Source organism: Macrotis lagotis, chromosome 5 (assembly GCF_037893015.1).
Source record: "Macrotis lagotis isolate mMagLag1 chromosome 5, bilby.v1.9.chrom.fasta, whole genome shotgun sequence".
Taxonomy (NCBI): Eukaryota; Metazoa; Chordata; class Mammalia; order Peramelemorphia; family Peramelidae; genus Macrotis; species Macrotis lagotis.
In genome coordinates, this window is record NC_133662.1 from 9928648 (window position 1) to 9955799 (window position 27152).

General features: G+C 40.6%; 2 protein-coding genes across 5 annotated transcripts; one reads left to right on the forward strand and one right to left on the reverse strand.

Moving 5' to 3' along the window:
• Positions 1-17519: 17519 nt before the first annotated feature.
• On the forward strand, positions 17520-23948 carry RNF39 (ring finger protein 39). Of its 3 annotated transcripts, none has more exons than XM_074236824.1 (5): positions 17520-18284; positions 20209-20231; positions 20521-20609; positions 21711-21955; positions 22193-23948. In XM_074236824.1, the coding sequence occupies exons 1-5, from the start codon at positions 17916-17918 to the stop codon at positions 22280-22282; spliced, it is 816 nt and encodes a 271-aa protein (XP_074092925.1). In that variant the 5' UTR covers positions 17520-17915; the 3' UTR covers positions 22283-23948. The 3 variants fall into 3 exon arrangements, with proteins under 3 accessions (XP_074092925.1, XP_074092923.1, XP_074092924.1); XM_074236823.1 differs by adding an exon at positions 19010-19050 and having other exon boundaries at positions 18080-18284; positions 21711-23947; XM_074236822.1 differs by having other exon boundaries at positions 17522-18284; positions 21711-23946.
• Positions 22918-26178, reverse strand: PPP1R11 (protein phosphatase 1 regulatory inhibitor subunit 11). 2 transcript variants are annotated; one of them, XM_074236825.1, is made up of 3 exons: positions 25866-26178; positions 24761-24869; positions 22918-24208 (listed from the first exon to the last, which is right to left on the reverse strand). In XM_074236825.1, exons 1-3 carry the CDS (start codon positions 25947-25949, stop codon positions 24006-24008), a joined length of 396 nt encoding a protein of 131 aa, XP_074092926.1. In that variant the 5' UTR covers positions 25950-26178; the 3' UTR covers positions 22918-24005. The 2 variants fall into 2 exon arrangements, with proteins under 2 accessions (XP_074092926.1, XP_074092927.1); XM_074236826.1 differs by having other exon boundaries at positions 25881-26166.
• Positions 26179-27152: the final 974 nt, after the last annotated feature.

Consider the following 27152-nt stretch of genomic DNA (forward strand, 5'->3'; position numbering starts at 1 on the left):
AAATCTTTCCCTCTTCTTAACTTCCTTATTATTGTAGAGGGTACCACCATCCTCTCAATCACTATCATTCAGATTCTGACATTTCTACCTTTCCAACAACTCTCACAACCTTTCTAGGCCCTGACATTGCTTCCAACTTGATTCAGGTCCTTATTTCCTCATGAAATAGCAATAGTTTTCTGATTGATCTCCCCACCTTAAATTTCTCTCTTCTTCAGTTCATTCTCCCCTCAGCTATCAAATTGATCTTCCTAAAGCACAATTCTGACCCCTTTCACCCCTTATTCCTTCAAGTCCAGTGATTCCCTGAAATCAAATTGATCAAATCAAATTGAATTGATCCCCAGGATCAAATATAAAGCTTTTTGTAACTTGACTCCATCTTACTTGCACAGTGTTTTAATCTCATACGCCAAATTCAGGACATTTTCACTAGCTGTCCTCCATGAACACTATCCTTTCTATTTCTACCCTTTTCAGGAAGTTTTTTTGGGACTATCTCCAATTTAGTCTGAACTTATTTGCTTTCATTGTTGCTTTCCCCATAGACTGTGAGCTCCTTCAGAGCATGGACTGTTCTTTGCTTTTCTGTATCACCTTTTCCCTGTCTCCTCATTTAGCATAGTGCCTGGCACTTATTAAATGCTTGTTGACTTAAAAGAGGGGTTTGGATTAATTATCTTCTAGTTTTAGATCTGTGATTCTTTTAAAACTTTATTCCTGATTCCTTTCCCTACAGAGAGTTGCATTGTAGAACAAAAGATTAAACTGAAATTTTTTTCCAACAATGAATAGGGTTAGGATGGACAAGATGCTCTTATTCTCTCTTTCCTTCCCTTTTGTACACTTAACATTAATTTCCATTTTTCATAGAACTCATATAATGATAAAGCTAAAAGAGATATTTCATATGATCCAGTCTTCCTATTTTTTAAGAAAGGAAATGAAAACCCATTTACCATTTGGGTAAGTGATTTATCCAAATTCACACAGCTAGCTAGTGCCATAGTCAATACTAGACTTCAAATCTCTAGTGTTTTTTTAAGCAATATAGCTACTACTCTGCTTCCTCCTCTAATCCTCTCTCTACCCAAAAAAGAGGAAAGATAGGGGAGAAGAAATGGCAAAGAAGAATTAGAAGAAGGAAGAGACAAAAAAGTATTCAAGAGAACTAAAAGTCAGAAAGTTGAAGGGTGTGCAGAGAAGTTGGAGACAGAGGATGGAATTATAAAAGAAAGGGAAAATGAGGCCTTAGGATGGAAGGTGCAGAAAATAGAAGTAACTTTCAAGAAGAATTGGAAGTTGAGGAACTAGGAGAAATGATAGAATTTCTGGGTTCCTTAAAAGGGAAAAATAAGTGATCTTTTGCAAGGAGGATTCTCTATCCTCCATGAGCAGACTTCCCTTTCACTTACTCTCCATACCCTGAAACCCGAGGGGTGAAGCAGAACTCTCCCCATTTCAAAAGTTCCCATCCAAGAGATTTTTCAGGAGCCCCTCTCCTCTTGTCCTGGGCTTATGTGAAGTCCACTGAAACCCTCTACACAACTCTGTAAGCTCCTCCTTCATGACAGTTCCAGATATGGAAACCCATTGTCCCAGGATTTCTTTGACAACCAACTACCCATGAGATGTAATGATAATAAAAGGAAAGCAGAAGAAATAACTCATATCTAGGTAGTGCATTAATGTTTACAAAGTACTTTCCCTACAAAAAATTCTTTTAATTAGTTTATAAAGTAGTATTAGTCCTCACCTTACAGAAACTGAGAAGCTAAGTAAACAGTCCAGTGTCACACAGCTAGTAGTATAAGAACATGAATGAAAATCTGAAAGGTAGGTTGCAGGTCACTATTCTCTATCCTGACTCCTAAACTGCTCTCCTTCCTCAAATTTTCCCATTTCTCCTCTATTCCTCCCCTCCTTTTTCATTCTTGTATTGGAAAATACAAGAAATAAATAAAAATAAGATAAAAGATATACTGCATCTTGTATTTCATTTAGTTGTGTATATACCATGTACTCACATTCCCATATTACACTGAAAGCTCTTTAAGAATGAAAATTTTATCTTCATCTTTGTCTCCTCAGAAACTTCACATATAGCAGACACTTAATAAATGTTTGTTAAATCCTGAACTCTACCTGGCTCAACTCATCTTACTGGGAGTTCATAGTTATGCAGGGAATTATGGGCATAGGAAATGTTGTAATTGGGGCAGAGAATAGAGCACTGGCCTGGAGACAGGAGGATCTAAGTGCAAATCTGAACTCAGACATGATAATTGCTTACCTGTGTGACCTTGGACAAGTCATTTAACCCCATTGCCTTACCAAAAAAAGTATAAGAGGAAATATTGTAATTGGAAACAAATTTTGTCATCCTTTTGCACTGTTCCTTGTAACCATTTTACTGTTAAAACACTTCCTCTTGACTTTCAATCAGACCTCTGTCCTGCTCTCACTGGTGGACCAAGCTGGATGAGGTAGGTGACAATCATCTTAAGCCACAGAAATGATATATTGGTAAAGGTCATACACTTTGGCACAGGAAAGACTAGCGCATACAGTGTTACTGTCTCTACCACTCCTTGGAGGGCTGCCCCCTGTGGTGTGCATATTGGAGAGTACCTGGAGTCGGGTACTAAACTATGTCCCAAGCTCCACCCTTGTCCAACCCACTATGAAAATGCATTTAAGAGCAGGGACCTGGAAGAGAAGTTTCTTCTGTCTTCTTTCCCTCTACCAGGATGGTCATACTTTCTCTCTCTCTCTAAGCTAGATCTATGTGCTCCCAGCCTGGAAAACTATGGTCTCTATTCCATGTGGTTGAACTCAATTGAGTCTAAGCCAGTCTTCTGGCCATTCTCCTTTCTTTCTTTCCCTTAGACACCTCTCCTGGTTCTTTGTTGTTCTCCCTTTCCTTATTTGGTTTATTAGCAGTTTACTGTCTCTTCAGAAAAAAAAAGGTTTTAACCTTTTAACCTTGCTGGCTATTTTAATGCTAAGGTTTGTAGTGATTCTTCATTTTCACAAGAGTTCTCAGTCTTTGTTGGTGATACCAGTTTCTCCGGCAGCACTGGACATGGGTTTTCATTGGTGAGATTGTGCTATTGATAGTGATTGGTGATGTTTGTCCTTCAATCCGGAAGAAGACCATGACATCAGGGTGGTGATGCTATGACAAGTATGTGAATTGTATTTGAGTGAGGGGCACTTATACTGTCACCAGCCTCACTTTCTCCTCCAGAACCATCTGAGTCCAGTGGCCAGATATGGATCAGGAAGACTGGATATGGCCCTGGATGATTAAGTGACTTGCTCAAGGTCATACAGCTAGTAAGTGTCAAGAGTCTGGGGCAGGAGTTGAACTCCCATCCCCCGATTCCAAAGCCAGTGCTCTATCTACTGCATCACCTGTTTATTGGTTGTGCTGAGGCTGCTGGTAAGGTCAAGGTTACCTTTAGAGCTGGGCTCTGGTTATGATTTTTCTATAGCTTCAGTCTCCTTGATATACCTCAGAGTGCCTTGGGGTAGAGATTTAGGAGTTTGTTTTCCTGGTAGACAGTATTTATGTTTGTCTTCTCCATCTCATACTATTATTTCAACGGTGATTCCCATCTATCCCCTTTGTGCCCTGGAGTATACCTATTATATTCCAATTTTTATTTGTTTTGGGACACTTAATAGGGCTCTGCTTCAAGGATGAGTGGGACCAGACAAGTTGAACTCCCTGAATCCCAAGGGCCTTTTTGTCCTGGGATGCCAACCAGTTCAGACTGTGACATCATTCTTGTCACCAGTTTCTGGGATTCACTGACTCATTTCAGAATGCCAGTATCTTAATTGGAATGCTTTTCTCTCTACTTATTCTTCCTGACTCCTGACTCCAAGGCTGGTGCTCTATCCACTGTGCCACCTAGCTGCCCCCTCTACTTATTCTTTAATTTTCCTTTAAAGTTATTTGTCTCCCACTCCTCTTCTATACAACCTTTATTATCCCCTCTCCATTTTATTCTAATCTCAGTGCTTTCTTCTTCTTTTTTTTTTTGCAAGGCAATGTGGTTAAGTTACTTGCCCAATGTCACATCGCTAGATTCTATTGCTTTCCAAAGACTTTATTGTCTCCATTCGTCATGCTTTCACTCTACTCCTAACACAACTCTTAGAAATCTATCCTTGGTTTCCAGTTTCTAGTGTGACTTTCTCTCATTTCTATTTAGCTCCTTAAAAATTCCCACAATTTGCTAAAAGTCAAAAGCAGAGCAGATATTGTTCTCTTAAATTGCCTCATAATAATTTTATCCTTCAAAAGAGGTATGAAAAAGGGAAAAATCTATTCAGATTCTCACTAACTGAAAGGAACTGTTGAGGGGTGAAAATAATGGAAACTTGGGAAGGAAGCTACCATTCTTTCCTAGAATTTGTGATAGAGAAAGGAAAATTGAACATACTTTGACATGTACCTAGATTTGGGGAGAACAGATTTCAGAGTTCAGAGAAAGAATGGATAGGATGACCAGAAAGGACAATGATCAGAGTTGGAAGGTGAGTGGGATAAGGTCTGAGATTTCTTCGGTAGAATATTACAGATTAGAAAAAGTTGAACTGTGTATTATATCTCTTCTGCCCCTCCTCCCCTGACAAGCAACTTCTGGGCTTTCATGACCTAAACATAGAAGTTGAAGTCTGGATGTCTATACATACATTCCTCTGGACTGGAGGAATAATTCTGTCTCTGTTTGAATTATATGCTTTTTTCTTTAGATTAGTTTACGCATTTAGATTGTGAAAACCACATTCCTCACTAATGAGGATGGGTCAGTGGGGGGGGGGAGAAAAGATCACGTTAGGATATGTGACCCTTAGGGTCTTTGTCTCTTTGCCTCATTCTCCATCTATAAGGTTGAGTGGGGGCCCGCTTCTTGAGAATGGGATAAAGCTTTTTCTCTTCATACCTTGAGAAATCTGTGAAATTTATTTAAGTGGTTACATTTGTCCCACACAAAGGGATGTGGAAAATCTGGGACTCTAATACATTGTTGGTGAGCTGTGAATTCATCCAACCTTTCTGGACAGCAATTTGGAGTTATGCCCAAAGGGCAATAAAAATGTGTATACCCTTTGATCTAGCAATATCACTACTGGGTCTATACCCTGAAGAGATTATGAAAATGGGTCAAAACATCACTTGTACAAAAATATTCATAGCAGCTCTGTTTGTGGTGGCAAAGAATTGGAAATTGAGTGAATGTCCATCAATTGGGGAATGGCTTAACAAACTGTGGTATATGTATGTCATAGAACACTATTGTTCTATTAGAAATCAGGAGGAATGGGAATTCAGGGAAGCCTAGAAAGATTTGCATGAACTGATGCTGAGTGAGATGAGCAGAACCAGAAGAACATTGTACACCCTAACAGCAACATGGGGGTGATGATCAACCTTAATGGACTTGCTCAATTCTATCAGTGCAACAATCAGGCACAATCTTGGGATATCTGAACTGGAGAATAGCATCTGTATCCAGAGAAAGAATTGTGGAGTTTGAACAAAGACCAAAGACCTTTAATGTAAAAAAAAACCCCATTATCTTATTATGTAATTTTGCTATCTGTTATACTTTATTCCCCCCTTAAATATATGATTTCTCTCTCATCATATTCAATTTAGATCAATGTATACCATGGAAACAATGTAAAGACTAACAGACTGCTTTCTGTCTGGGGTGGAGGGAGGGAAGCAAGATTGGGGGAAATTGTAAAATTCAAAAATAAATAAAATTTTAAAAAAAGAATGGATAGGATGTAATGAACTAAAATTCTGTAGGAGAAGTCAGCTAAGGAGGGGTAAGAAAATTTCAAGAATGAAATTCTTAAGGCACAAAAGGAAACAATTCCACTGAACAGGAAAAAAATGAATTTGACTGAAGAAACCAATGTAGAGACATGGAAAGCTCTTTAACCTATTAAGATTTTATTTTTCAAAAAATCATCTTTATGTGCATTTTTAGTCTTTGCCTTCATTTCTTCATTTGTAAAATGATGAAATTGAACTAGATGATCTCTAAAGCCCATTATAACTTTATGATTCTGTAAGTCTGCTATTGCCATACTCTTCTTCTTTCCAAATTTGGTACAAGTCTCTACTTTCATACGTGAACTGTCCTATAACTGCTTTGTATCCTCCCTTCTTCTCCACTGACTGTCCAAATCATGTTCTGAGCAGACTTTCAAATTGATTTCCAGAATGATTGGAACATTTCCCAGTTTCTTTTTTATAAGATTGGGTCATGCTCATATATTAATCCTATCACCTACCCTTGCTTCTGTACACAAATCTTTTTAAAATCTTATTTGGTTTTGAAAGCCTTTCTGACTCTGATCAATATAGCAAGTAAACCATGATTCCAGAAAACTAAGAAAAAATATTTCCTTATGGAGGACTCACCTCCTACCAAAGAGGTGATGAACTTAAAATATGAATATTTACAGAGCTGGACTATACATATACATACATTGATTACTTCCTCAAAACCTTCCTCAAAAGTTTTGGTGGCTACTTTATTCTCTATCACCTCCCAAACTACCCTTTGAGCAATCCTCCCAGAATTTGTCTCTCCTGCCTTAGATCTTAGAGGGTGTGGATCCCTCTTCCCCAGCTTCAGTTTTAATGAGGCTCACAAAGGTGCTTAGAGATCATTAGATAAAAAGGTAAGATATGTCACACTCTGGGTGGGGAGAATCTTGGTTCAGAGGAGCCATAAATGCCATGGTACTACTCAGATGTCTCTGTTGTCTTCTCAAGAGATGCAGGGCAGGATAGGGTAGGGGTGTGTGGCAAAGAGGAACTGGAAGGACTCTATAGCTTTAGAGGATGTAGAGGGAGAGGTTACCAAGGACTAATTGTCAAGCTAAGTGTCAGCAGCATACCACTAATATTTGAGTGACAAGTCACCCCAGAAGAGTGAGAAGGAGGGCACATCAGTCCCTAGGAAATCATGTGTTCATGTGATACCATCAAGCCCTTACTTAGATGCTCTCTGAGTGTTTCACTCAACACTCAATCTGTGGCTCACTTTCTGTCTCTCATGATCATTTTTGATAACTGTCTCTCTTAGTCTTGTTGTTTTTATATTTCCCTCTCTGCCTCTTTTTTCTTTTGGTCATTCCACATCTTTTTCCTTTGCTTTTATCTCTTTTCTAAGACTTTATTTTAGCTGTCAGTCAGTCAATAAACATTCAAAGTGTCTATTACATGCTGGAACTCTGTTAAAACTGACACGAAGGAAAGGACAATTGGTTTTCAAGGGTTTACAGTCTAAAGAGGGACACAACATGCAGATAACTATGTACAAATAAGCTATATGCAGAATAAATTGGAAATAATCACCAAAAGAAGGTACCAAAATAAAGGTTTCCTGTAAAGGTGGAATTTTATCTGGACCTTGGAGGAAGCCAGGAAAGCTAAAAAGTAGAGATGAGAAGGGAGAACATTGTGACATGAAGGTCCACTCACTGACACTAGTTTGGCTGAGACTCTCAATAACTCTGTCTCCTTCACTTTGTCTCCCTTTCTTATTCTTCCTCTATATTTTTATAGCTTTAAGGTAAGGGTGAAAGAAAGAGACCAGTAGCCACAGAGCCTGGGCCACGTAAGGAAGCTAGGTGATATAGTGGATAGTGGACTAGACTTGAAGAGATGAAGACTTGACCTTAGACACCTCTATTATTTATAATTCTGGGCATGTCACTTGATTGCTTTCAGCCTCAGTTTCTTATCTGTAAAATGGAAATAATGATTGTTGTGAGGACAAAATAAAATAATTATAAAATTCTTAGCACTGTATCTGTACATAGTATAAGTGTTAGCTATTATTATTGTTGTTATTAAAAATTGTGCTGTGCAAACCATCAAGCACTATAAAAATGCTAACTGGGTTTGGTCATCAATTTTGGAGATTCAAGAACTTGATTTTATCATGCCACTTGAGATGTGTTCTATGTGGATTATGGGAATTAATTCATGATAACCATATATCATGATATTCAAGATTTATAACTAGGCAGGAATGACAATAATCAGTGTACATGCTAAGTGGACAGAATAGTCATATTATAGAGAGACAGAGGCAAAATGGCATAGTATCGCCTCTGTAGATATTGTGCAACCCAGGGAAAGTCATTTAACCTCTTAGTGCCTATAGGCAACTCTCTAAATCTTTACCTTTCAAAGACACTGTCTACCTTCATTGGTAGAAGGAATTCCTTTATCTGGAACTTCCTTGTGTCAATAAATGAGAGGTCCAGGGCCTGTTCTCCAGAGCACATTCTTTTTAACTGAGGAACCAGTTCATTATTTGAAGATAGTTTGGTGAACCTAGAATCAGAACAAAGAGATTATCATTTTGAAATCTAAATCACAGCATAGTATATTTGGAATCATTTAGTTAAAATCATTTAGTTGAAATTAAGTTGAATTAAGGAGAGATTAGAGAAATTAAATTAAATTAAGGAGAGATTAGAGAAAAAAAACCACATGAATTGCTAATTAATCTTGGCAGGCCAGCTGGGTTAAGCAGAGGTCCAAAAGCAAAAAGAGAGCCTGAGTCTTACCCAAAATCTCCTTAAATCACCCCTCAGAATCCATGGGAAGAGGTGGTGACTTGGGAATTGCCCAAATCCTGCATCGGAGATTTTGCCTTTTGGGTAGAGGGTCTGGGATTCCAGTCTGGGCACACTCGGATCATGTTTCAGTGCCTGTATAACCTAGCTTGCCTTACCAATGAGAATGTGTCCAAGGTCAGACTGGAGGTCAAGATGGAATGTTTTAACAGAATGATAAAAAAATCATTTAGTTGAATCTCTTCATTTTATAAAAACTGAGACTGAAAGAAATTAATGACTTTTCCAATATCATAACTGTAGATACTAAAGAAATAGAGCTGTTGCTAGTGATACTTAAAAGATTTTGAAGAATGGAAGAGTAACAAAGGATTGGAAAAGGGCAAATGTTTTCCTAGTCTTCCAAAAGAGGAAGAGAATAATCTTCAAATTAGAGGCCAATGAGCTTGACTTAAATTCCTGGGAAAAACAGAACAGATTATTAAAAAGATATTTAGAGAACATTTAGAAAAGGAAATGGGGATTAAGAAAGAGCCATTTTAGCTTCATCAAGAAAAATGTTAGACTAATTTCTATTTCTCATTGTAACAGGATTACTAAAAGAACAGAGGTATGCTTTGGACATAGTTTATCTAGACTTTAGAAAAGCATTAGATAAAGTATCTTACACTATTCTTGTAGAAGAGATGGTATGATGTGGGCTTGATGATAATACAAGAACAATTACATGGTAGAAGAACTGGTTGAAGGATCAAGTACAATGATTATTTAATAGTTTCATGTCAGCTTGATAAAACTCCAAAGGAATGCTCCATCAACATGAATAAAGGCATAGATATGAATGCTTAGTAAATTTTTAGATGACTAACCCAAAGCTGGGAGGATCCAGGAACATTCTGAATGGCAGTAAGGATCTCTAAAGATACTGATGCAGAGAACCATAGTTATAGGGAATATTGAAATTAATAGGAAACAAAATTTTGTAAATCTTCACTCTTCCTCTTATCAGTCCAGTGGGGATAAGGGAGAATTGGAAAGGAGAGAATTAAAGAAATAGTATACATTGAGGAGGAATTCAAAGAAAGGATGAAATATCTATTGAATAGGGATTAAGGGAGAAGGAAGATAAAGGAAAAATAGCTGTCAAAGGTATTTGACCTATTTCCTTACATTCATAAAACCATAGATTGAAAGCTAGAGATTATTTCTGAGATCTTTGTTTTACAGATGAAGAAACTGAGACCCAGGGAGATTAAATGATTTTTCCAACATCACTGAAGTAACAGGTGGAATTTAAAGTCTGGTCCTTGGACCCTGAAATTCTATGTTTTTTTCTGTTGCATTATGAAAATTTTATTTACTGGATTCCTTTTGTTCCTGCCTTTGCCTTAGCAGTCCTACATTCATAAATCAGGCTTTCTCTCTTCTTGCCCATCAAGCCTCATTCATCTCTTCCTTGACATTGTAGGTCCAGTTTATTTCCTCCAGTGAGCCTAACTGAAAACTTTGTGCTCAGTACATCTTCATAATTTGGTAATCATAGATTTCAGATGATGACATACATGTATACTTTACCCCCTCTTATCATGATACCTGAGGATGAGGATAATGACAGGACTGTGTAATCAGACTCCTAAATGCCTACTTATACCTCAACAGGCTCAATAAAACATGTTGACTGGTTTGAAGGAGCAAGGAAGGTGTCACAGAAATGATTGACATTGTGAGATTGAAAAGGGAGTGGCATCAAGTGAGAAGTTGGAAAAAGTAAGGAAAAGCATTGATATTTGGGAAGTATTTTAAAAGGAAGAGGGATTAGAAATGGAGGGTGAGTTCTCTCTGCTTGGTCTCTCAATTATAATATGGCTAATTCTCTGGACCTCAGTTCTTTCATTTCACAGAAGTACAGAGAATTAGATCTGGAAGAGATCTTAGACATAGTCTTTTTGAGCTACCTTCATTTGCAAGGGAAGAGATTGGAGCCCAGAGAGGAGAGAAAATTTGCCCAGTGTTACATAATGGCAAAGTTGATAACCCAGGTCTCTCATCTTCCAGCCTTGAGCTCTTTTCATCCTTCTGGGCTTTTAGCTAGTCTAGTAAAATCCATCAGAGGATTTTGAATGAAAGGTGTCTTTCAAGTGGACAGCTATTCTATCCTTTAAAAACATACCCTTTTAAAAATATCTTCTTAAGCTTTTTTTTCCTAAAAAGAACATGATAGGTCATTAGAAAAGGATCTCTCTATATATTAAGACTTTTCCTAGACCAGGCATTTCCCAAATATCTGAGAGAGCAGAAAGTTATCACAAGGGGATATCATCAAATAAGCAAGGATACTTTGTGTAGACTTAATGAAGTAATCTGTATGACACATAGACAATTACAGTTATTCAAATATATGCTAATGCTTTTGTTATTGATAAAATATAAGTTCATTTGAAAGTGGGGGGAAGAATTGAAGAGAAGGAACCAGCTGATGTTGAAAAAAATGATGGTTGGTAGAGGCAAAGAACTAGACTCCATGAGCAACAAAAGTTAAATCAATTCCATTGTTTTTCTCTCCCAGGTAGTATGGGAGAATTGAAGGATATAGTGTAAGATTAGGCATTAATAATGGAAAGGGAAGGGATGAGACCTGGAATTGATACATTATATAAAGGGATCTCTCCTAAAATGCTTTGTTACCTATGTCACAGCCCTGGTACAATGAAGTAGGAATTAATAACATCCAGTAAAAGAAAAAGACATTATTAGAATGAATCAGCAGCTGGCAAAAATCAGATAGACTTTAAGTTCCACCACCTAGATTGATAGCAACTTTGAAGGTCAGGAGCTCAGTTTATCCTCTTTTTTGGGGGGGAGGGGTGCCCACTGTGTCTTGTTTAATAAATACTTGTTTTTTTTTTTTAAAAAGAAATATCAGTTTATGACATTTCACAGAATCACAGCATCTTGGAGTTGGAAGGGACCTCATAGACCTTCTAGTCCAATCTGTCCCTGGATAAGGTCCTATAAGAATGAAGTCATTAAGCCATGAGCTGGCTGATAGCTAGTATTGAAGAGATTTCTCTGGACAATTCCCAATTTGTCAATTTCCTTCCTAAAACATGACCCCAGAAAGGAACACAATGGTTTAATGATATAGTCTAACCAGATCAGAATTCAGTGGAACTGTGGCTGCCTCAATTTGAACATAACAAATTAGCTGCCATATCACACAATTGACTTAATCCAAATGTATTCTTTGCTAATAGGTCCAGATTTTTTTTTTATTCATAGGAACTATTGTCTAACTCTATTTCTCCCATTTTGTATTTGCCAAGTTGATTCTTTTAAACCCAATTGTAAGACTTTACAGATCTAGTCCATCTCACTCTGTTTCCCATCTTCAACTGAATAGAAGAGTAGAGATTTGAATCAGAAGTAGAGATGGTAAGTGAGGAGAAACTCACCAAAAATAAAGAAGTATCATTTACAAAGACAGAGAGTAAAAGAATTTGAGGCCATCTTGCCAAGGGTAGTTGTTGAATCTATTTACCCTAATACATGAAGAGGTAGAAAAGGTCAAAGAATGACATGACAGAAAGTACTGAATTCCATGTCTCAGGATGAGCAAAGTTCTGAAATTGACCTCCATTTCTAATCTATTCCTCATGATGTGAGGATCAAATTCAGAATTCCTTGAAAGTGTCTGTCTCTTCATCTAGTGAACTGAACAATGAATATCCATACTCCTTTGCCTGCCCCAAAGGGAGCATTAAGAAATTAAAACAAAATTAAATAAAACTAGACATTTCCTAAAATTCCTGGATTTTATGTTAGTCAGTCAATGAATAAACATTTATTTACTTCTTACTGTGTTCTCAGGGCTGGAGGACAAAGCAAGACAAAAACCTGGTCTAATGCTTACAATGCTAATATTCTAATGGGGGGGAGAAAATATGAAAACAACTAAGTACATGTAAGATATATACTGATAAATGATCACACAGGAAAGGCTCTAGCATTGGGGCTGTGGGCTGGGGGCTGGGAAAGATCTCTTGGAGAAGATAAGGTTTGAAATGAGTTTTAAAGGAAGTCAGATAAGCCAAGTGATTTAGGTTTCATTTTTACATTAGTTATGGGAGATTGAGGAAAGAAGCTATAGTAATAGAATCTGAGGAATGTTGGCTTACAGGTGTAAATCAAGCTAATTTACAGCTTACTGGGAGTAAGGGGAATCTCTCAATGGAGGAAGGGGATGGACTGGCACAGGAAAACAAGGGACCATAGAATTAGCAGGTCAGATGAATTAGTGAAGGAAGTGGTACCAGTAGTCAGGTTTACACATCAATGTTATTCCTTTAAAAGTCAGACTACCAGATTGTGGGGAAGGGGAGGTTTGATAAGGAATTTAAAACCATATGGGGAGAGAATTCAGCTAGGCCTTTGACCTTGGTGATACCCAGACAACTGGGGATAAGGGAGGGACTTGTCTTTCTAGAAAACAGATAAAAGTCCTTGATTTCATGTGACACGTGTGCCCATTTCTATTATGGATACCCATCCTTAAGGATGTTTTAATAAAAGATCTGCTTTGGTCCACTTAAGATGGTTCTGAGTTCTTGGTAAGGTGCTTGTTTCTTAACCAGGAAAGCCAGGAGTCAGAGTTCAGAAGGGATAGCATTCAAGGTATGAAGGATACAATTGTTGAAAAGGAGATGCAGTCCCTAATGTGAGAAAGAATAAGTAGGTCAATGTAGCTGGAGGAAAGTAGGCTGAGAAGCCTGGAAAAGGAAGGAAAGGGTCAAATTGTGAAGGACTTAGGGGACAGTTAGGTGGAGTAGTGGATAGAGCACTGGAATCAGGAGAACCTGAGTTCAAATCCAACCTCAGACACCTAATAATCACCTAGCTGTGTGACCTTGGGTAAGTCATTTATCCCCATTGCCTTAAATAAAAAAATTTAAATTTTTAAAAAAAAATTGTGAAGGACTTTAAATGTCAATCAGAATATTCTATATTTCATCTTGGAAGTAATAGGGAACTTATTGGGTGACATGGTTAGACCTTCATTTTAGGAAAATCACTTGGGCAGCCAAGTGGCTGGATTGGTCAGGGAGAGATTTGAAGTAGGGAGGAGACTAACCAGAAGGTTCTTTCAATAGTCTTCCAATGAGTAGTTGAATATTTAAACTAGGGTGATGATTCAAATACTCTCTCTCTCTCTCTCTCTCTCTCTCTCTCTCTCTCTCTCTTTCTCTCTCTCTCTCTCTATATATATATATATATATATTGACTGGAAGAATTGTGACTTATACTGTAATAAGAAAGTTAGAAAGCAAAAAAAGATTTGTAAGGGGGTTTGGGAAACTAGTGAGTTTGCAGCTAGTTTGGTGCATTTATTATGAATTGTGCTATAATTATTATGCACTGCCTATTTATTCTATGCTAAGCAAATTCTGTTTCCATGGATGGTCAATCCTTTTATGCCAAAGACAGTACTAGGCAGTCATTAAAATTCAACAAATTAAAAAGAAAGAAATGGTTTCACTAGTGTATGATGAATTAGAAAATTAAAGCTAGTTTTGATTGAATAGGTACACAAATCCCCATAATTTTTTAATAATGTCAGGATGATCCAAAGAAGTAGGGTTAATAAGGGAAAGAAAGGTGAAAACTCTAATAACCAGAGATAACATAGTAGTTACTCAATGGGACATAAGAAACTGCTAGGGTGGATGTGGGAATCTGCAGTGAATTATAATAGCTACTATTTAAATAGAGCTTTAAGGTTTGCTCATTTGATCCTCACTATGACCCTTAAGGTAGGATCAGTTATTATCTTCATTTTTCAGATGAGCAGACTTAAGGTGTCTGAGGCAGGATTTAAACTTCATGTCTCCCTAGATCCAAACTCACCATTCTATCCACAATTCTACTTAAGTTGCATAATGACCATCAATGCCTGGTGTTGAAAAATGTATTTCATTTTAAAAGTAACATCGATGTGCAAAGGGGAAAACAAAATCACTTTCTTTATCTATGCCAACCAAGAAAGAATGCCAATAAGAGATGGTGATTGCTAGTAGATGGGATTAATTACTTGACTTCACCTTAATTTACCTAGGCAGATACATATAAGACCAATCCTGACAGTCTTTGGGAGAGGAGTGTTTAAATGAATTAGAAGAATGAAAAAAATCCAGGAAAAAGGAGAGAACAATAAAGACAATTATAGAAAATAGGAAAAGAAAAAAAAAAACCAAGGTATATGTAAACAGAAACAGAAGATGGTAATACAGAAACAGAGGACTGAAATAGAGATGAGAAAAAATGTTAATTCATCCCTTCCAAAATAAACTTTGGTTATACTTCTACTTGTATTTCTATAGCTTCAAGGACAATTTCCACAGCATTTACTTATAAACCTAGATAAGTATGTATATTTTTATTATAGTATCTTTGTATTTGGGTGTCTACCTCTGCTGGGATCCTTACTGATATAAGTGTGGTCCCTCCCCTCCCCAGAGCTGTGCCTGCAGTGATGCCTAATAAAAGTGCTAGAACTCAATAAAGGTTTATTGTTGTTGTGATATTGTGATCCTTATTGACAATAAAAGTAATGACAGTGTTTCTCTGTGTGCCTTTGTGTGTGTGTGTGTGATTCTCTATCCATGTCTCTAAGTATCTGCCTTTATGAGGCCTATGAGGTTAACTAAGCATATTTTGTCAGTTATCTGTAGCTGTATCAGTGTGTATCTCTGTGTGTTTGTGAAAATGTGTCTGTCCTTGATCTACATGCAGCTAGGTCCTTATTTATTTATAAAACCCTAGGGTGTAATCAGAAAGAGGAGCCTAGCAGGAGAAGCAAAGAAATGGAGAGAAATAGAATGTGTGGGCAGAGAGGGCTGAGAAGGGAGAAAACCTAAAAGACAGATTGGCAGAGCTAGAAGGAAACAAAATGAGAGAGGCAGAGGAGCATCCAAGTGGATGGAGATAAAGGTGGAGACATGACAAGAAAAAAAAGTGACAACAAAGTACAAATGGAGACAGAGTGAGAGGTAATGAAAAGCCAAGTATACAAAGAGAGAGTTGGAAACATCCAGCCAGAGAGACTCCCAAGAATCAGAAACTTAGTGGAAAGCTAAATGGAGGATCTGGAAAATCCCATACTAGAATTCTGTTGCATTTGGACAGAGGGGTACTCTGGACTGGTGAGATTTCAGTTAATTCATGGGAGTTCATGAACTAATTTATGGGTGGGTGATATGATAGTGAAGTCTTCCCTGGAGGCCAAAAGATAATAGGAATGAGTATTTGAGTTGCATTTGGAGAACCTATATTCAAATTCTGACTTTGTTACTATCTGTGTAGTCATAGACATAATCTCTCCAATTTCTTAATCTTTGAAAGGAGAAGATTAAGTTATATGACTTTTAAGTTTCAGTCCAGCATTAAATCTATGATCCTGGGTTTTTCAGTCCAGCACTAAATCTATGATCCTGGAAATCTTTGCTTGCCTGGTGTCCTAGGTCCTAGTGTTTCGGTGTTCTGGTCCTAGGAAATGTGAATCCAAATGCCACCTTTCGTACTTGCTAGGTGGGTGACTTTAAGGCAAGTCACTTAACCTCCATATGCCTCAGTTTCCTGTAAATGGCAAGCCACTCTAGAATCTTTGCCTAGAAAACCCCAGTGAGATTACAGAGACATATTTGAATGAAAAATGACTGAAAAAAAATGAAGGAGTTAGACTAGTTAGCCTTTGAAGTTTCTCTAGCTCTATGTCATAACCAGAGACAAAAGGAACTACTAGAAGAAGAGTGAACATTTATTGAGTTTGGATGCTGCAGTTTGGAGCACCTGGGTTCAAATCCCATAGAATTGGTGAGGGTGAAAAGGACCTTGGAGTTATAGTCAGAACACATGGAAACCTAATCTTGTATCTGCTTGTATTTTACTATTTTTTGATGCTGAACAAGCCACTTAAATTTTCTTGGCCTTAGTTTCCTCATTTGTAAAAGGAGAGAATTGTTCTACATGATATTTAAGGTTCATTCTAGTTCTAAATCTAAGACGTACAACATGAAGGAGTTAGATTTCCAAGATCTCCTTTATTCTAAATCCTATGAGCCTAAAAAAAAAAGTAATTCACTCAACATTTATTGACTGTGTGTCCTTGAGACTGTGGATGCTAAAAATGAATAAAATATGATACTCGCCTTCAAGAAACTCAGAGACTTGTGGGGATATGATATGTCTTATTCATAACATAGAAATAATTATAGTAAATGGGAATATTACTAAATACCTAGCAAAATATAAGCACAGTGAGTTTATAAGCACATGAAAGTTTCAAGGAGGGAGAGATCTTTCTAACTGGAACGATCAGAGAAGATTCCATGGAAGATGAGGAATGTGAGTAATCTTGAATAGTGGGCAAGATTTAGAAAAGCAATGGAAAGTTGACAGTAAAATAAAAGAAAGTGAACAAGTGAAAGAGAACTCCAGTATGGCAAAAAAAAAAAAAATGAAGGTGGCACATAAGACATCCTACTCATAAACTAGAGTATCTTTGAGGCTAAGGAAGGTGGAGATAATGGAGATACAGAGCTACACATATGCATAGACACAACCAGAAACAAAGACAGTGTCAGAGAATGAGGTACACAAATCCTCAGGCATCTTCCAGAAACCAGTCTCCTGAACAGCAGTCCCACCCCATCCCCTACGGCCCCCAGTTGAAGGAATGCCAGACACCTGGAATGACTCATGCCTTAGAGATGCTGGTGCAAATGCCAAGAGTGCATCTGGGCAATTTGCCCACCCTTCAACTGGGCAGATGCTAGAGGTGGGAAGAGGGTATATGAAGACTCCTGGGTGGGTGGAAGGCACCAAAGAGATCCAGGGCTACTTGGTTCTGCTCTAGCTCCATAGTGCCCCCTAGTGTCCCTCTCTCTTTTGCCCTAGAGAGCCGGGTGTCTTTCCTCCCCCTTCCCCTTGGAAAGCTGGAGAACCAGAAGGGCTGTTGCGCAAGGTCTCTGCCTGCTGTTTACCTCCCGCAAGGGCCTCCTCCCTCTTTATAAAACCTGTGTGGAGCGAGGGAGAAGCAGAGAGACAGAAACTGAGGCTGGCGAAGAAAGGAAGACATTCAGAACGGAGGGAAAGAAAAGTCCAGAAGATAAGGAGGTAGAGGAGAAGAAATAGACAGATTAAATATTGTGTTGAAGTGAGCAGAAAGAGAAAGCCTTAGGGAACCCCACTGTGGGGGGTCGAAACAGCCATCAGGAGGACCCTTGCCCCAAACCCTCATGGAGGCTTCGGAGTTGGGTCCCGGGCTGGTGGAACGTTTGGAGCAGCTGTCGACTTGCCCATTATGTGGGGACCCTTTCCAGGATCCCGTGCTTCTAGCGTGTGAACACAGTTTCTGTCGCGCGTGCCTGGTTCGCCGGTGGGGCGCCCCTCCAGGGCCCGATGACATTGACACGGCGCCTCCCACCGTTTGCCCCAGCTGTGGGCTCCCATGCCCCCGCCGCAGCCTGCGGTCAAACGTGCGCTTGGCAGTGGAGGTGCGGATCAGTCGTGGGCTTCGGGAGAAGTTGGCAGAGCCCAGCGCTCGGACCGGGAGACGCCGTGGGGGACGCATCCCTACTATGGGCTGCCACGATCCACACGGAGAAGTGAGGATTTGCCCCAGGAAAGATGGGCGGACTAGTAGGAGCTAAGGACTGAGATTTAGGGCGAAGGGGGTTGAACACTGGAAAACTGTATTTTATGCCTGGATGTGGGGGCGGGAGGGAGAGAGGTCGGTGGATTTACTTGGCTTTCGAGGGAAGTTCGAGGAAAGAATGAGGTAGGAAAAGAGACTGGAAGGTCTTTTTGGAACACACTATGGTGTGCTGAAAGTTGGAAATGGGAGAGGTGAACTTGAGTAGAGGAGGATTTTGGGGAAGGGGAAGGAAGGCCGACTGCAACGGGAGACCTGGCATGAGTGACGGTTGAACGCTTGAACTCTTAAAGGGAGCAAAAGATCAAAAAATGAGGAAGGTCTAAATTCAACACTTGGAGCCTGAGAGGCAGGTGGGACCCTGTAGAGGAAGGTGAGGTGGAAAATGAGAGGTGGAAGCACATTAGATATCCGAAGCGGGAGAAACCAGGGAGTTAAGTAGACTCTTGGATGGACTATAGGAGTTCCTGAAGAATACTAGCATCAGTGAGAGAACGCTTGAGACTATATTGGCTTGGAGTCAGAAGCCAGGTTATTATTTTTGTTGATCTGCCCCTCCCAGAGTAGTAGGTAGGGATTGGGGGAGGGGAGGAGATTAGAGGGGGTGAAGTCAAGGTTGTGGGAAGCAATCTGGTGTGCAAGTTCTTTGTTTTTTTTTTTTTTTTGCCTTATATCTAGGCTACTTGGTCCCAGGCCCCCCATTCCTCCTGAGGACTCAGGTAAACTGTCCCTTGGCCTCCTTCCCTTCTTGGGACACAGAGGTGTCTAGAATCCCTGGCCTCCCTAGCCATTTCTGTCCTTTGAAGCTCAGAGATACCTAATTAGTCTTGTGGCAATTTACATAACAAGGCTAATTGCCTTCTCCTCACCTCCATTCCACCTTGGCTCAATGGAGACTGGTCAACAACCTTGCCAACAACAGATCCCTTGAGGAACCTAAGAAACCCCAAGAAACTATATGCCTCAGTCTCCTTAACCTCTGTTTGGGGTCACACCCCAGGTCTAAATATCACTCCGGGTTGTTGAGTCCCAAAGTTTGGAGAGGCTAATAAACACAATTAAGATTTTATGGTGAGAGGAGAAGCAGCTTTTATTATCAAGCCTGGGAAAGGATGGGGGAAGGAAGTGGGCAAGGTAAAAATGAAGCATTGGAAAAAATGTTTTGTAATCAGAGGCTTATAATTCCTCTAACAGCAAAGTTTAGGGAGTTGTTTGTTGTGGATAAGTTGTGGAGGATATGGGCATAATATGGTGAATGATCAAAGAAGTAAGGAGGAGCCTGGAAGGAAATGAGAATGTAAGAGGTTTGATGGAAAGGAAGACACATATTGAGGGGAATAGGAGGGAATCATACTTCTAGAGCTAGAACAAACCCTTGGAAGTCATCTAGAGCTAGAACAAGTCTTTCGTTTTACAAACGAGGAAACTTCACCCTAGAGAAGTTAAAGATGATTTCCCAAAGGCCACATAGGTAGTGGCAGAGCTGGAATTCTTACTACATTATGCTGCAGTGTATTGAGAGGGATGGAATGGGAAATCTCTAGATCAGGAGTTCTTTACCCTGATTTGCAGACTGGATAGCTTTTTAGGGGTCCATGAAAGTGGATTAAAATATATCTTTTTTATTTAACTCTTACTGAAATTTAGTATTTCTTTTAATTATTTAAAAACTTTTTTTTCCTGTGTCAATAGATTGAAAGCCATAGGAAGGAATCCATAGGTGGAAAATAAAAAAAAAATCCTAGAAAGCATTCTTTCAAAGGAGGAAATGGGATAGCACTTGAAGGATTAGTTGAGTCCCAGGATGGGGTCTTTCACAGCATCACAGCATCAAAACCTAAAGCTCATCTCCATTTTCTCTTTTACCCCACCTCTAGGATGTGAGGAAGACATGGAGAAGGTGAGATCAACTCTGGAAGTTCCTCTTTCCCTGCCAGGAGCCTCTACTTTTGAAATCAAATGAAATAATATATGAAAAATATTTCTTAAATCTTAATATAACAGCTATTATTAAAATAAGAATTATTTAGCTTCACCTGTTGGTTTTCCCTTCCACCCACTTCTCTTTTCCCCTTAAGTATCAATCATGAAGCAATGAATTCAATAATTAGAAGCAGGATATTTGGGTTTTTCAGAATGAGGGTTATGGGGCTTTCATATGTATGACTACAATAACTACATCTTTCCAGACTTGATGCCACAAAGTCCAAATCAAAGGAATCAGATGAGGACATCCCAGATTATCCTGTGGTCAAAAACATGCTCCATAGAATCACAGGTGAGTTGGGAACTGGGAAGAAGTCTAAACACTTAAAGACTAGGGTGGTTCTTCAATCAGGGAGTCCTTGGTTAATGTCCCTGTCCTTTTTCATTCTTTCTGCTCTTGCCCTTCCCCCTCAAAGACAGTTCATATTTCTAAGATCCCCATCCGTCTCCTCCAATCTACATTTCTATTTTACTTTCTTAAGGTAAAAGTAACCAAGTACTTAAAGTGACCAAGGATGGTCACACTGATATTTTTGTCAGATACTTCTCTTGGAAATACCCAGAGAAAAAGATTCACTTCTCTTGGTCACTGACCCCAATCATCATAGTTCTTCCTTCAACAGTGGTCAAGAAGTACCTCTTTTGTGTTTTCTGGCTCTCCTGACAAGCTCCTTTTCTCTCCCCACTATCACCACAAAATGTTCAGCACAGCGATTGTTTATACTGGTTTTATTGGGTAATGCCACATTCCCATTCCACTTAGGTCCATCCACTTCATTGTGTTTCCATGGGTGGGTGGGCTGGTTTCTCAAGATACCTCAGATTCCTCCCCACCCAGCTCCTCCACCTTGGGTTCCTGGTTATCATCTTCATAGTCCTGCTGGCCCAGCTCCTTCAGCCCTACCCAGATTTAGTTGAAGTCATTTGTCCTACCCTTTTCTGGGAGCCTCCTTCCCCACACCCACACATTTCCAATCAGACCCTCTATTCTTTGCTCTTGGTTCTGTCCATGATGTTCCAAATCACATTCCAAACACAACTATCATTCTCAGTCACATCCTTTTTCTTCCTCATCTGTTATCTGCTTTCAGTAATTCAACTCTTGATTTTCCAGCTCTTTCCTCAGCAACTTGACAGGTCTCTGGTCTCCCACTCCCATCCCTATGCTATCTTCACCCCTACTAAACTTATCTCAATTTTTACCCTTCATTTCTACTTTTCTGATAGGCCCCATTTGCCCTGGGTAGCAGAAAGCACACTACATTTATCAAGAAACCTAGGGTTCTAGATCTCTTCCCCACTTTTGTCTGTCAAATGAGGGTTTTTGTGATCTCTAATGGCCCTTCTAAATCCTAAGATTCTTATTTTCCTTGTTTCCCAATCCACCACCCAGCGGACTTGACTCTGGATCCTAGTACTGCACACCATCATCTCCTTGTATCCCCTGATGGTCGAAGTGTCTGTCTAGCTCCACCAGGGACACCTGTGCCACCAGATGGACCAGCCCGCTTTGACCAGCTCCCTGCTGTGCTAGGTGCACAAGGTTTCAGAGCTGGACGGCATTGCTGGGAGGTGGAGACAGCTGGCAGAACCTCTTCTTGGGAGTCCACTGATGAAGACAGAGAGAGTCACTATGCTGTAGGTGCTGCTGGAGAATCCGTGCAACGCAAAGGCCGAGTGGGGCTATGCCCTGCAGGGGCTGTGTGGGCTGTGGAAGGTCGGGGTGGCAGGTTATGGGCATTGACAGCCCCTGAACCTACACCTCTGGGTGGCGGAAGGCCTCCACCTCGGAGAATTCGAGTAGACTTAGACTGGGAGAGGGGTAGAGTGGCTTTCTATGATGGCCATTCCCTTGACCTCCTTTTTGCCTTTCAGGCATCCAGTTCCCTTGGGGAACCTGTTTTTCCATTGCTCTGCACCCGGGACCCCCAGAACCCCCTTCGCATAGTACCAGCTGATGGCTGAGTCCTTCACTTGGCAATTTTACTAAATGATTCTGAGCTCCTCAGTAAACTACTTGGGAGATCCACCTGTCTTGGATTCCCATGGCAGATTCCCAAGAAATTCCCAACTCCTTCCAGGCCATTTTCAAACCCAGTCTGTACACCTGGAAATGGAAATGAGACCCATTCTCCTAAATTTTAAATTTTCCTTTCTCAAATATGCAATAAATATTCCTATGAGAAAAGTAGTTTATAAATCTTTGAAACTATCTTCCCACTTGCCCTAGCCCACTCTAATTCCACCCACAACTTCCACAATCATTTAAATTTCTCAATAACTCAGCCCAGTTTGAGAAACTGCTTTCTCAGCAGATCCCCAAGACATTTCTGAAGTCTCTACTATTCTCCTTCTTAAAGTATAAAAGATTTTCAGGAGTATCATTCTGAGGTTGGTAATCTGTAAGATCTTTCACCATCTAAGGAGAAAGTCTTCCCATTTCTTTCAGGTCTGGCTTGATGTTATGCAAGCCCTTTCCTATGTTTTTTCCCACCTCCCATTTCAGGATGGGGTGCAACCTCTCCCCACTTGGGGGTTCTGGGCACAATCCAAATTAATCCTCCCGTAAATATTCTCTTTACTGATTAATTGGCCCCATATTTAACACATTCCGTGATGTTGGGTTATTTATTTTGAGAGCCTGTGCCAATAAATGAAATCTCAGTGAAGAGGTGGAATTGGTTGATTTTTTGCAGATAAGTGGAAGAATTTATAGGAGATAGTAAATGACCCTTCCCAGGAACTGAGTGGAGAGGGGCCTATTTGTTGGTGGTGCTCTTCTGGGCTTATTTGGGAGCAGGGAGAAGGAATATCAACAACCTTTTGATCCCTCTTTATACCTTCCTAGCTTTGCCTATGTTAGGAATTGGATACAATCTCTGCAATGGTCTCAGAAAACTGAGGCATTCAGAATTTCAGCTTCTTTTGCCAATAGTCCTAGAAAGGACAAAGAAATTAAGAGACTGCCCTCCCTTCAACCCTTTCTGAGGACATTTTGGGGAATTAAGAGAAGGATGGGGAATGGGAACTCTCTGCTGTCAGTCTCTTTGGAAGACAACATTTTTCCCAGCATACTGATGAGATTTTAAGATATAACCAGAATCCCTTTCCAGCTGATAAGAACTAGGATTGTATAATACTTTGGAATAGGTGCTTTAAGCCAGGTTAAGAGTACAGTTTGACATATTGCAACTGGCCACTAAGGGGAATGGACTCCTGGGTCTTAGATGGGACAGAGGCCTGGCAGTGAAAGCTGGGGTTATAATGAAGCCCACTCTTGAGTGTGCTAGATTCAGAGAACAGGGGATTGAGGATTGGGAGGATCTGAATCCCAGGAAAGGGAATTTGGCAGTGAGAACAGAGGGTTGTATAAGAATGGGGCTGGAGATTAGGATAAAAGATGCCTGGATCCCTGAGAACAGGGATGGTATGGAGGAAAAGGAATCAGAGCTAAGGAGGCTAGAGAAAGAGCCTAGAAGCCTGGGTTCTGGAATAGCAGCAAAGTTAGGACTCTAGGATTTTTGCCTGCCCTCCCCTCCCTATTCCCTCCAGCAGGTAGAGGAGAGGCAAGGAGAGGGGGATGGGAAGGGGTAAAGGGGAGGGGCAAACCATGGGTTTAATCCCCAAGTAGTGACACAGACACATTCAGGTCTAGATAAATGGAGGGGCAAGAGAAAGAGAGTGAAGATCAGTGCTGCATGGGCCCAGGTGGGGGTTGGGAGGGGTTAGGAAGATGGGAAAGAGTGGTTGGGGACGAGCCAGTGGTAGTGCGACGCTGTCCCTTCTGGTGGCCCCGAACACAATGAGTGTGACCACAGCCTTCATCATCTTCATCATCGCTCTCTGTGGAGCTCTCACCAAAAGCCCGAGGCTTTTCATAGATACAGCAACCTAGAATACGAGTAAGGAGGGAGGCAGAAAAAAATGGAATTCAGCTCTTCAACTTAACTCTTCCCTTCCTCTACTCTTCCCCTTAGGTAAAGTGGGATATTTCCCTTTACTTGTAGAATTGGTCCCATGAGAACTTGTGACAATAAATACCTCAGTGAAGAGGTTGTCCTTTGCAGATAAGTGGGAGATACAGAATTGCATACAATGCACTCTCAGGAACTGAGTGGAGGGATCCACTTCTACTGTCCCCCTTGGAGGATAGAATTCTTTGAAGTTCTCAATTCTCTCCTAAAATTTAGGCATTTGGTCCCTGTCTCCTGGTTCTCTCCTCAGAGCATCTGGGTCTTTCCTACTACTTGCTCTGCCAGAATGGAAAACTCAGCATATTCCAATCCCTTCTCTAGTGCTTCTTCTGAGTCCCTAACATCAGTGAACAACTGATCTGTAACATGTCTAATATTCAGGGGAGAGGTAATGTCTGGGATTTGAAGGGTTTGAGTGCTCTGGAGGGTTGGTTGAAAATGAAGATCCTGTAGGGAGATGGCTACTCACATTTTGATGAACGACGTCCTAAATGCTCATTGTCCACCGTATCACTTGACCATTCCACCTTTTTGTCTGGCTTCCGTTTTCGAAGTTTAATAGTTAGGCTACGGTTTTCCTTGGGGTAGAAGGATAGGAGAAAGAGATTGAAATGGAGTGATGAATTTCCCTATGTAAGTCCACTACATCTTGAGAGTCTCATCACTTCTCTTTTGGGGGCTTCTAGTCCCCTGCTCGTGCTATTCACACCATAAATATTGCATTATATGGGCTAGAAGGTTAAGAGATACAAGTACAAGAGTACACTCTGGGTGGTCTCTCCGTCCAATATGAAAATATTTTTTGAGGGGCAATCTCTGGACCTTGGAGAATTATGCAACAAAGAAAGATGTACAGGAGACGAGTATTACACTCTATATGTTTCTGCCCCCATTCTAATCATTATTCTTAGTTGTATACTTTCTAGTTTTAATGACATTTGAAGTTTCCTATAGAATTCCACTTGATTCCTCATGACTAATCTCTTCATCATCCTCATCTCTTTCTAAACCCCCTTCTCTCCAATCCATCTTTATATATTTCTACCTAAGTCAATGAAGGGATACTGGTGAGGGAAGGGATAGAAAGCAAGCTCTTCTCTCTTCCCCCTTAAGCCCAATTTTGACCATTCTATTCACTTATTTTCATTCTCCAGCCTAGCATTCCCTTTATCTTATTCTAATTTCAAGCTCCCCAACCTCCAGCCTCAAAGCATTCTTTCCATTGATCTCCTAAATCCATCACATTTCCCGCGTCTCCTACCCAAACAGCTTCCTGATTTCAATTCCCGCTCCTTTTCCAACCAAGTCTTCCTTGGGGTCCCTCTCTTCCAAATCTCTCTTTAGAAGAACCCAAACACTTCATCTGATCTCGATTCTCCATGTAATACTTCCCCTGTTTCCTGAAACTCCGTGATGTATTTTTCCCAAGTCCTCCAAAATTCCTCCCCACCGGCAGGGCACTGTCCCCCGTGCCCACTCAGCCTCCAGTACCCCCTTTCTCCATTCTTTTCCTCCCTCCCTTACCCCGCCCCCCCTCCGTTATCCTCTCCCAGTCTTCGCTACGTTCTCCACACCCCTGTCCTCCTCACGGGTTCGGTTGTCACGGTAACCGATGTCTCGGTGACAGTCTCGCTCAGGCCGGCCGTGGCCTCGGCCATGGCGGGGCTTGAGGGTGGGAGAAGGTCGCCGGAGGAGGTCTTGCTTTTCCTGAGTCTCCGGGTGTGCACAGGACTGGTGTCAGGAGAAGTGCAAGTCTGGGTCGAGTTCTGGCAGCTCGTCTTTGCTCTCGACTTCCCCGCCCCCGACCACAAGCGGCCCCCTTCGACTTCCGGCTCCAGACTTCCGGGTCTCACGTTCCTCCGCACCGGCCTTATCCTGTCACCAATCATCGACAGACAAAGGCGCAGGTACTCCGGAACTACTTCCGCCGAACTGATGAGCCCAGGCTGCTTGGTTAAGGTCCCCACTGGCCGGAAGAAGCAAAGCAGCCAGCAGCTGGGAAAGGCCCGATGCGCAAGCGCCTTGTGCTTCAGTGCCTGCTTGGTGCGGGGGAAGGGGCCTCTGGCACACGGGCTGGCTGCTTGCCAACCTGCTGCTGCTGCTAAGAGAGAGGATCGCTCGACTCTTGAAAGTATGACAGAGTCTTAGGGACTCACTTAAAAAAAAAACACAACCCTTCCTCATCCAATGCAGGAATTAAGGCAGAAGGAAATTGCTGAGAATGATTAAGGTTGATTAAGAATCAGAAATTTAGGTGTTTGTCCAGGCTCACAACTCACTAGTAGTGCCGTTTGGAATGTGCTGCAAGTTCTCTTAAAATACTGTTTCTTACTAGCCTCTTAACCAGTGGACATGATAATGGGGAAATTGATGGGGCCCCCATTAAGATGAGAGCTTTTTGAAAGCGAAAAACTCACGACTAGCCCTAGAGGTGGAAAAAGCCAGGGTTTTTATTTTACAAGCCTGAAAAGTGTGTCTAATCTGACATACTTTAATTTAGAATTAAATATTTCTGATCAAAAGTTGTTCCATCAGCTTCCAATTGAGTTTTGTAAGTCTGGAATGTTCACCTCTCCCCTCCACAAGGCCTGTGTTTCTAGTTATAAATCTGAAGGCAAACTCTGTCTAGGACAGCTTAGTCCTCCTCTAATTGCATCTGTAAATTTTGCTGCAAAAGCCTTTTAAACAATCAATTAAAGACCAGCCTGAGAAGGCAGGAAACTACTTTGGTTATCTAGATAATAGACTGAATAAATTCTTGTACTTATGGCATTTCTGGAAAGGGAGAAATTCCAATTTTTATATCTAGCTAATATATCTAATAACAATATAAAATATCATGTCAAAAGAAGAAACAGTAC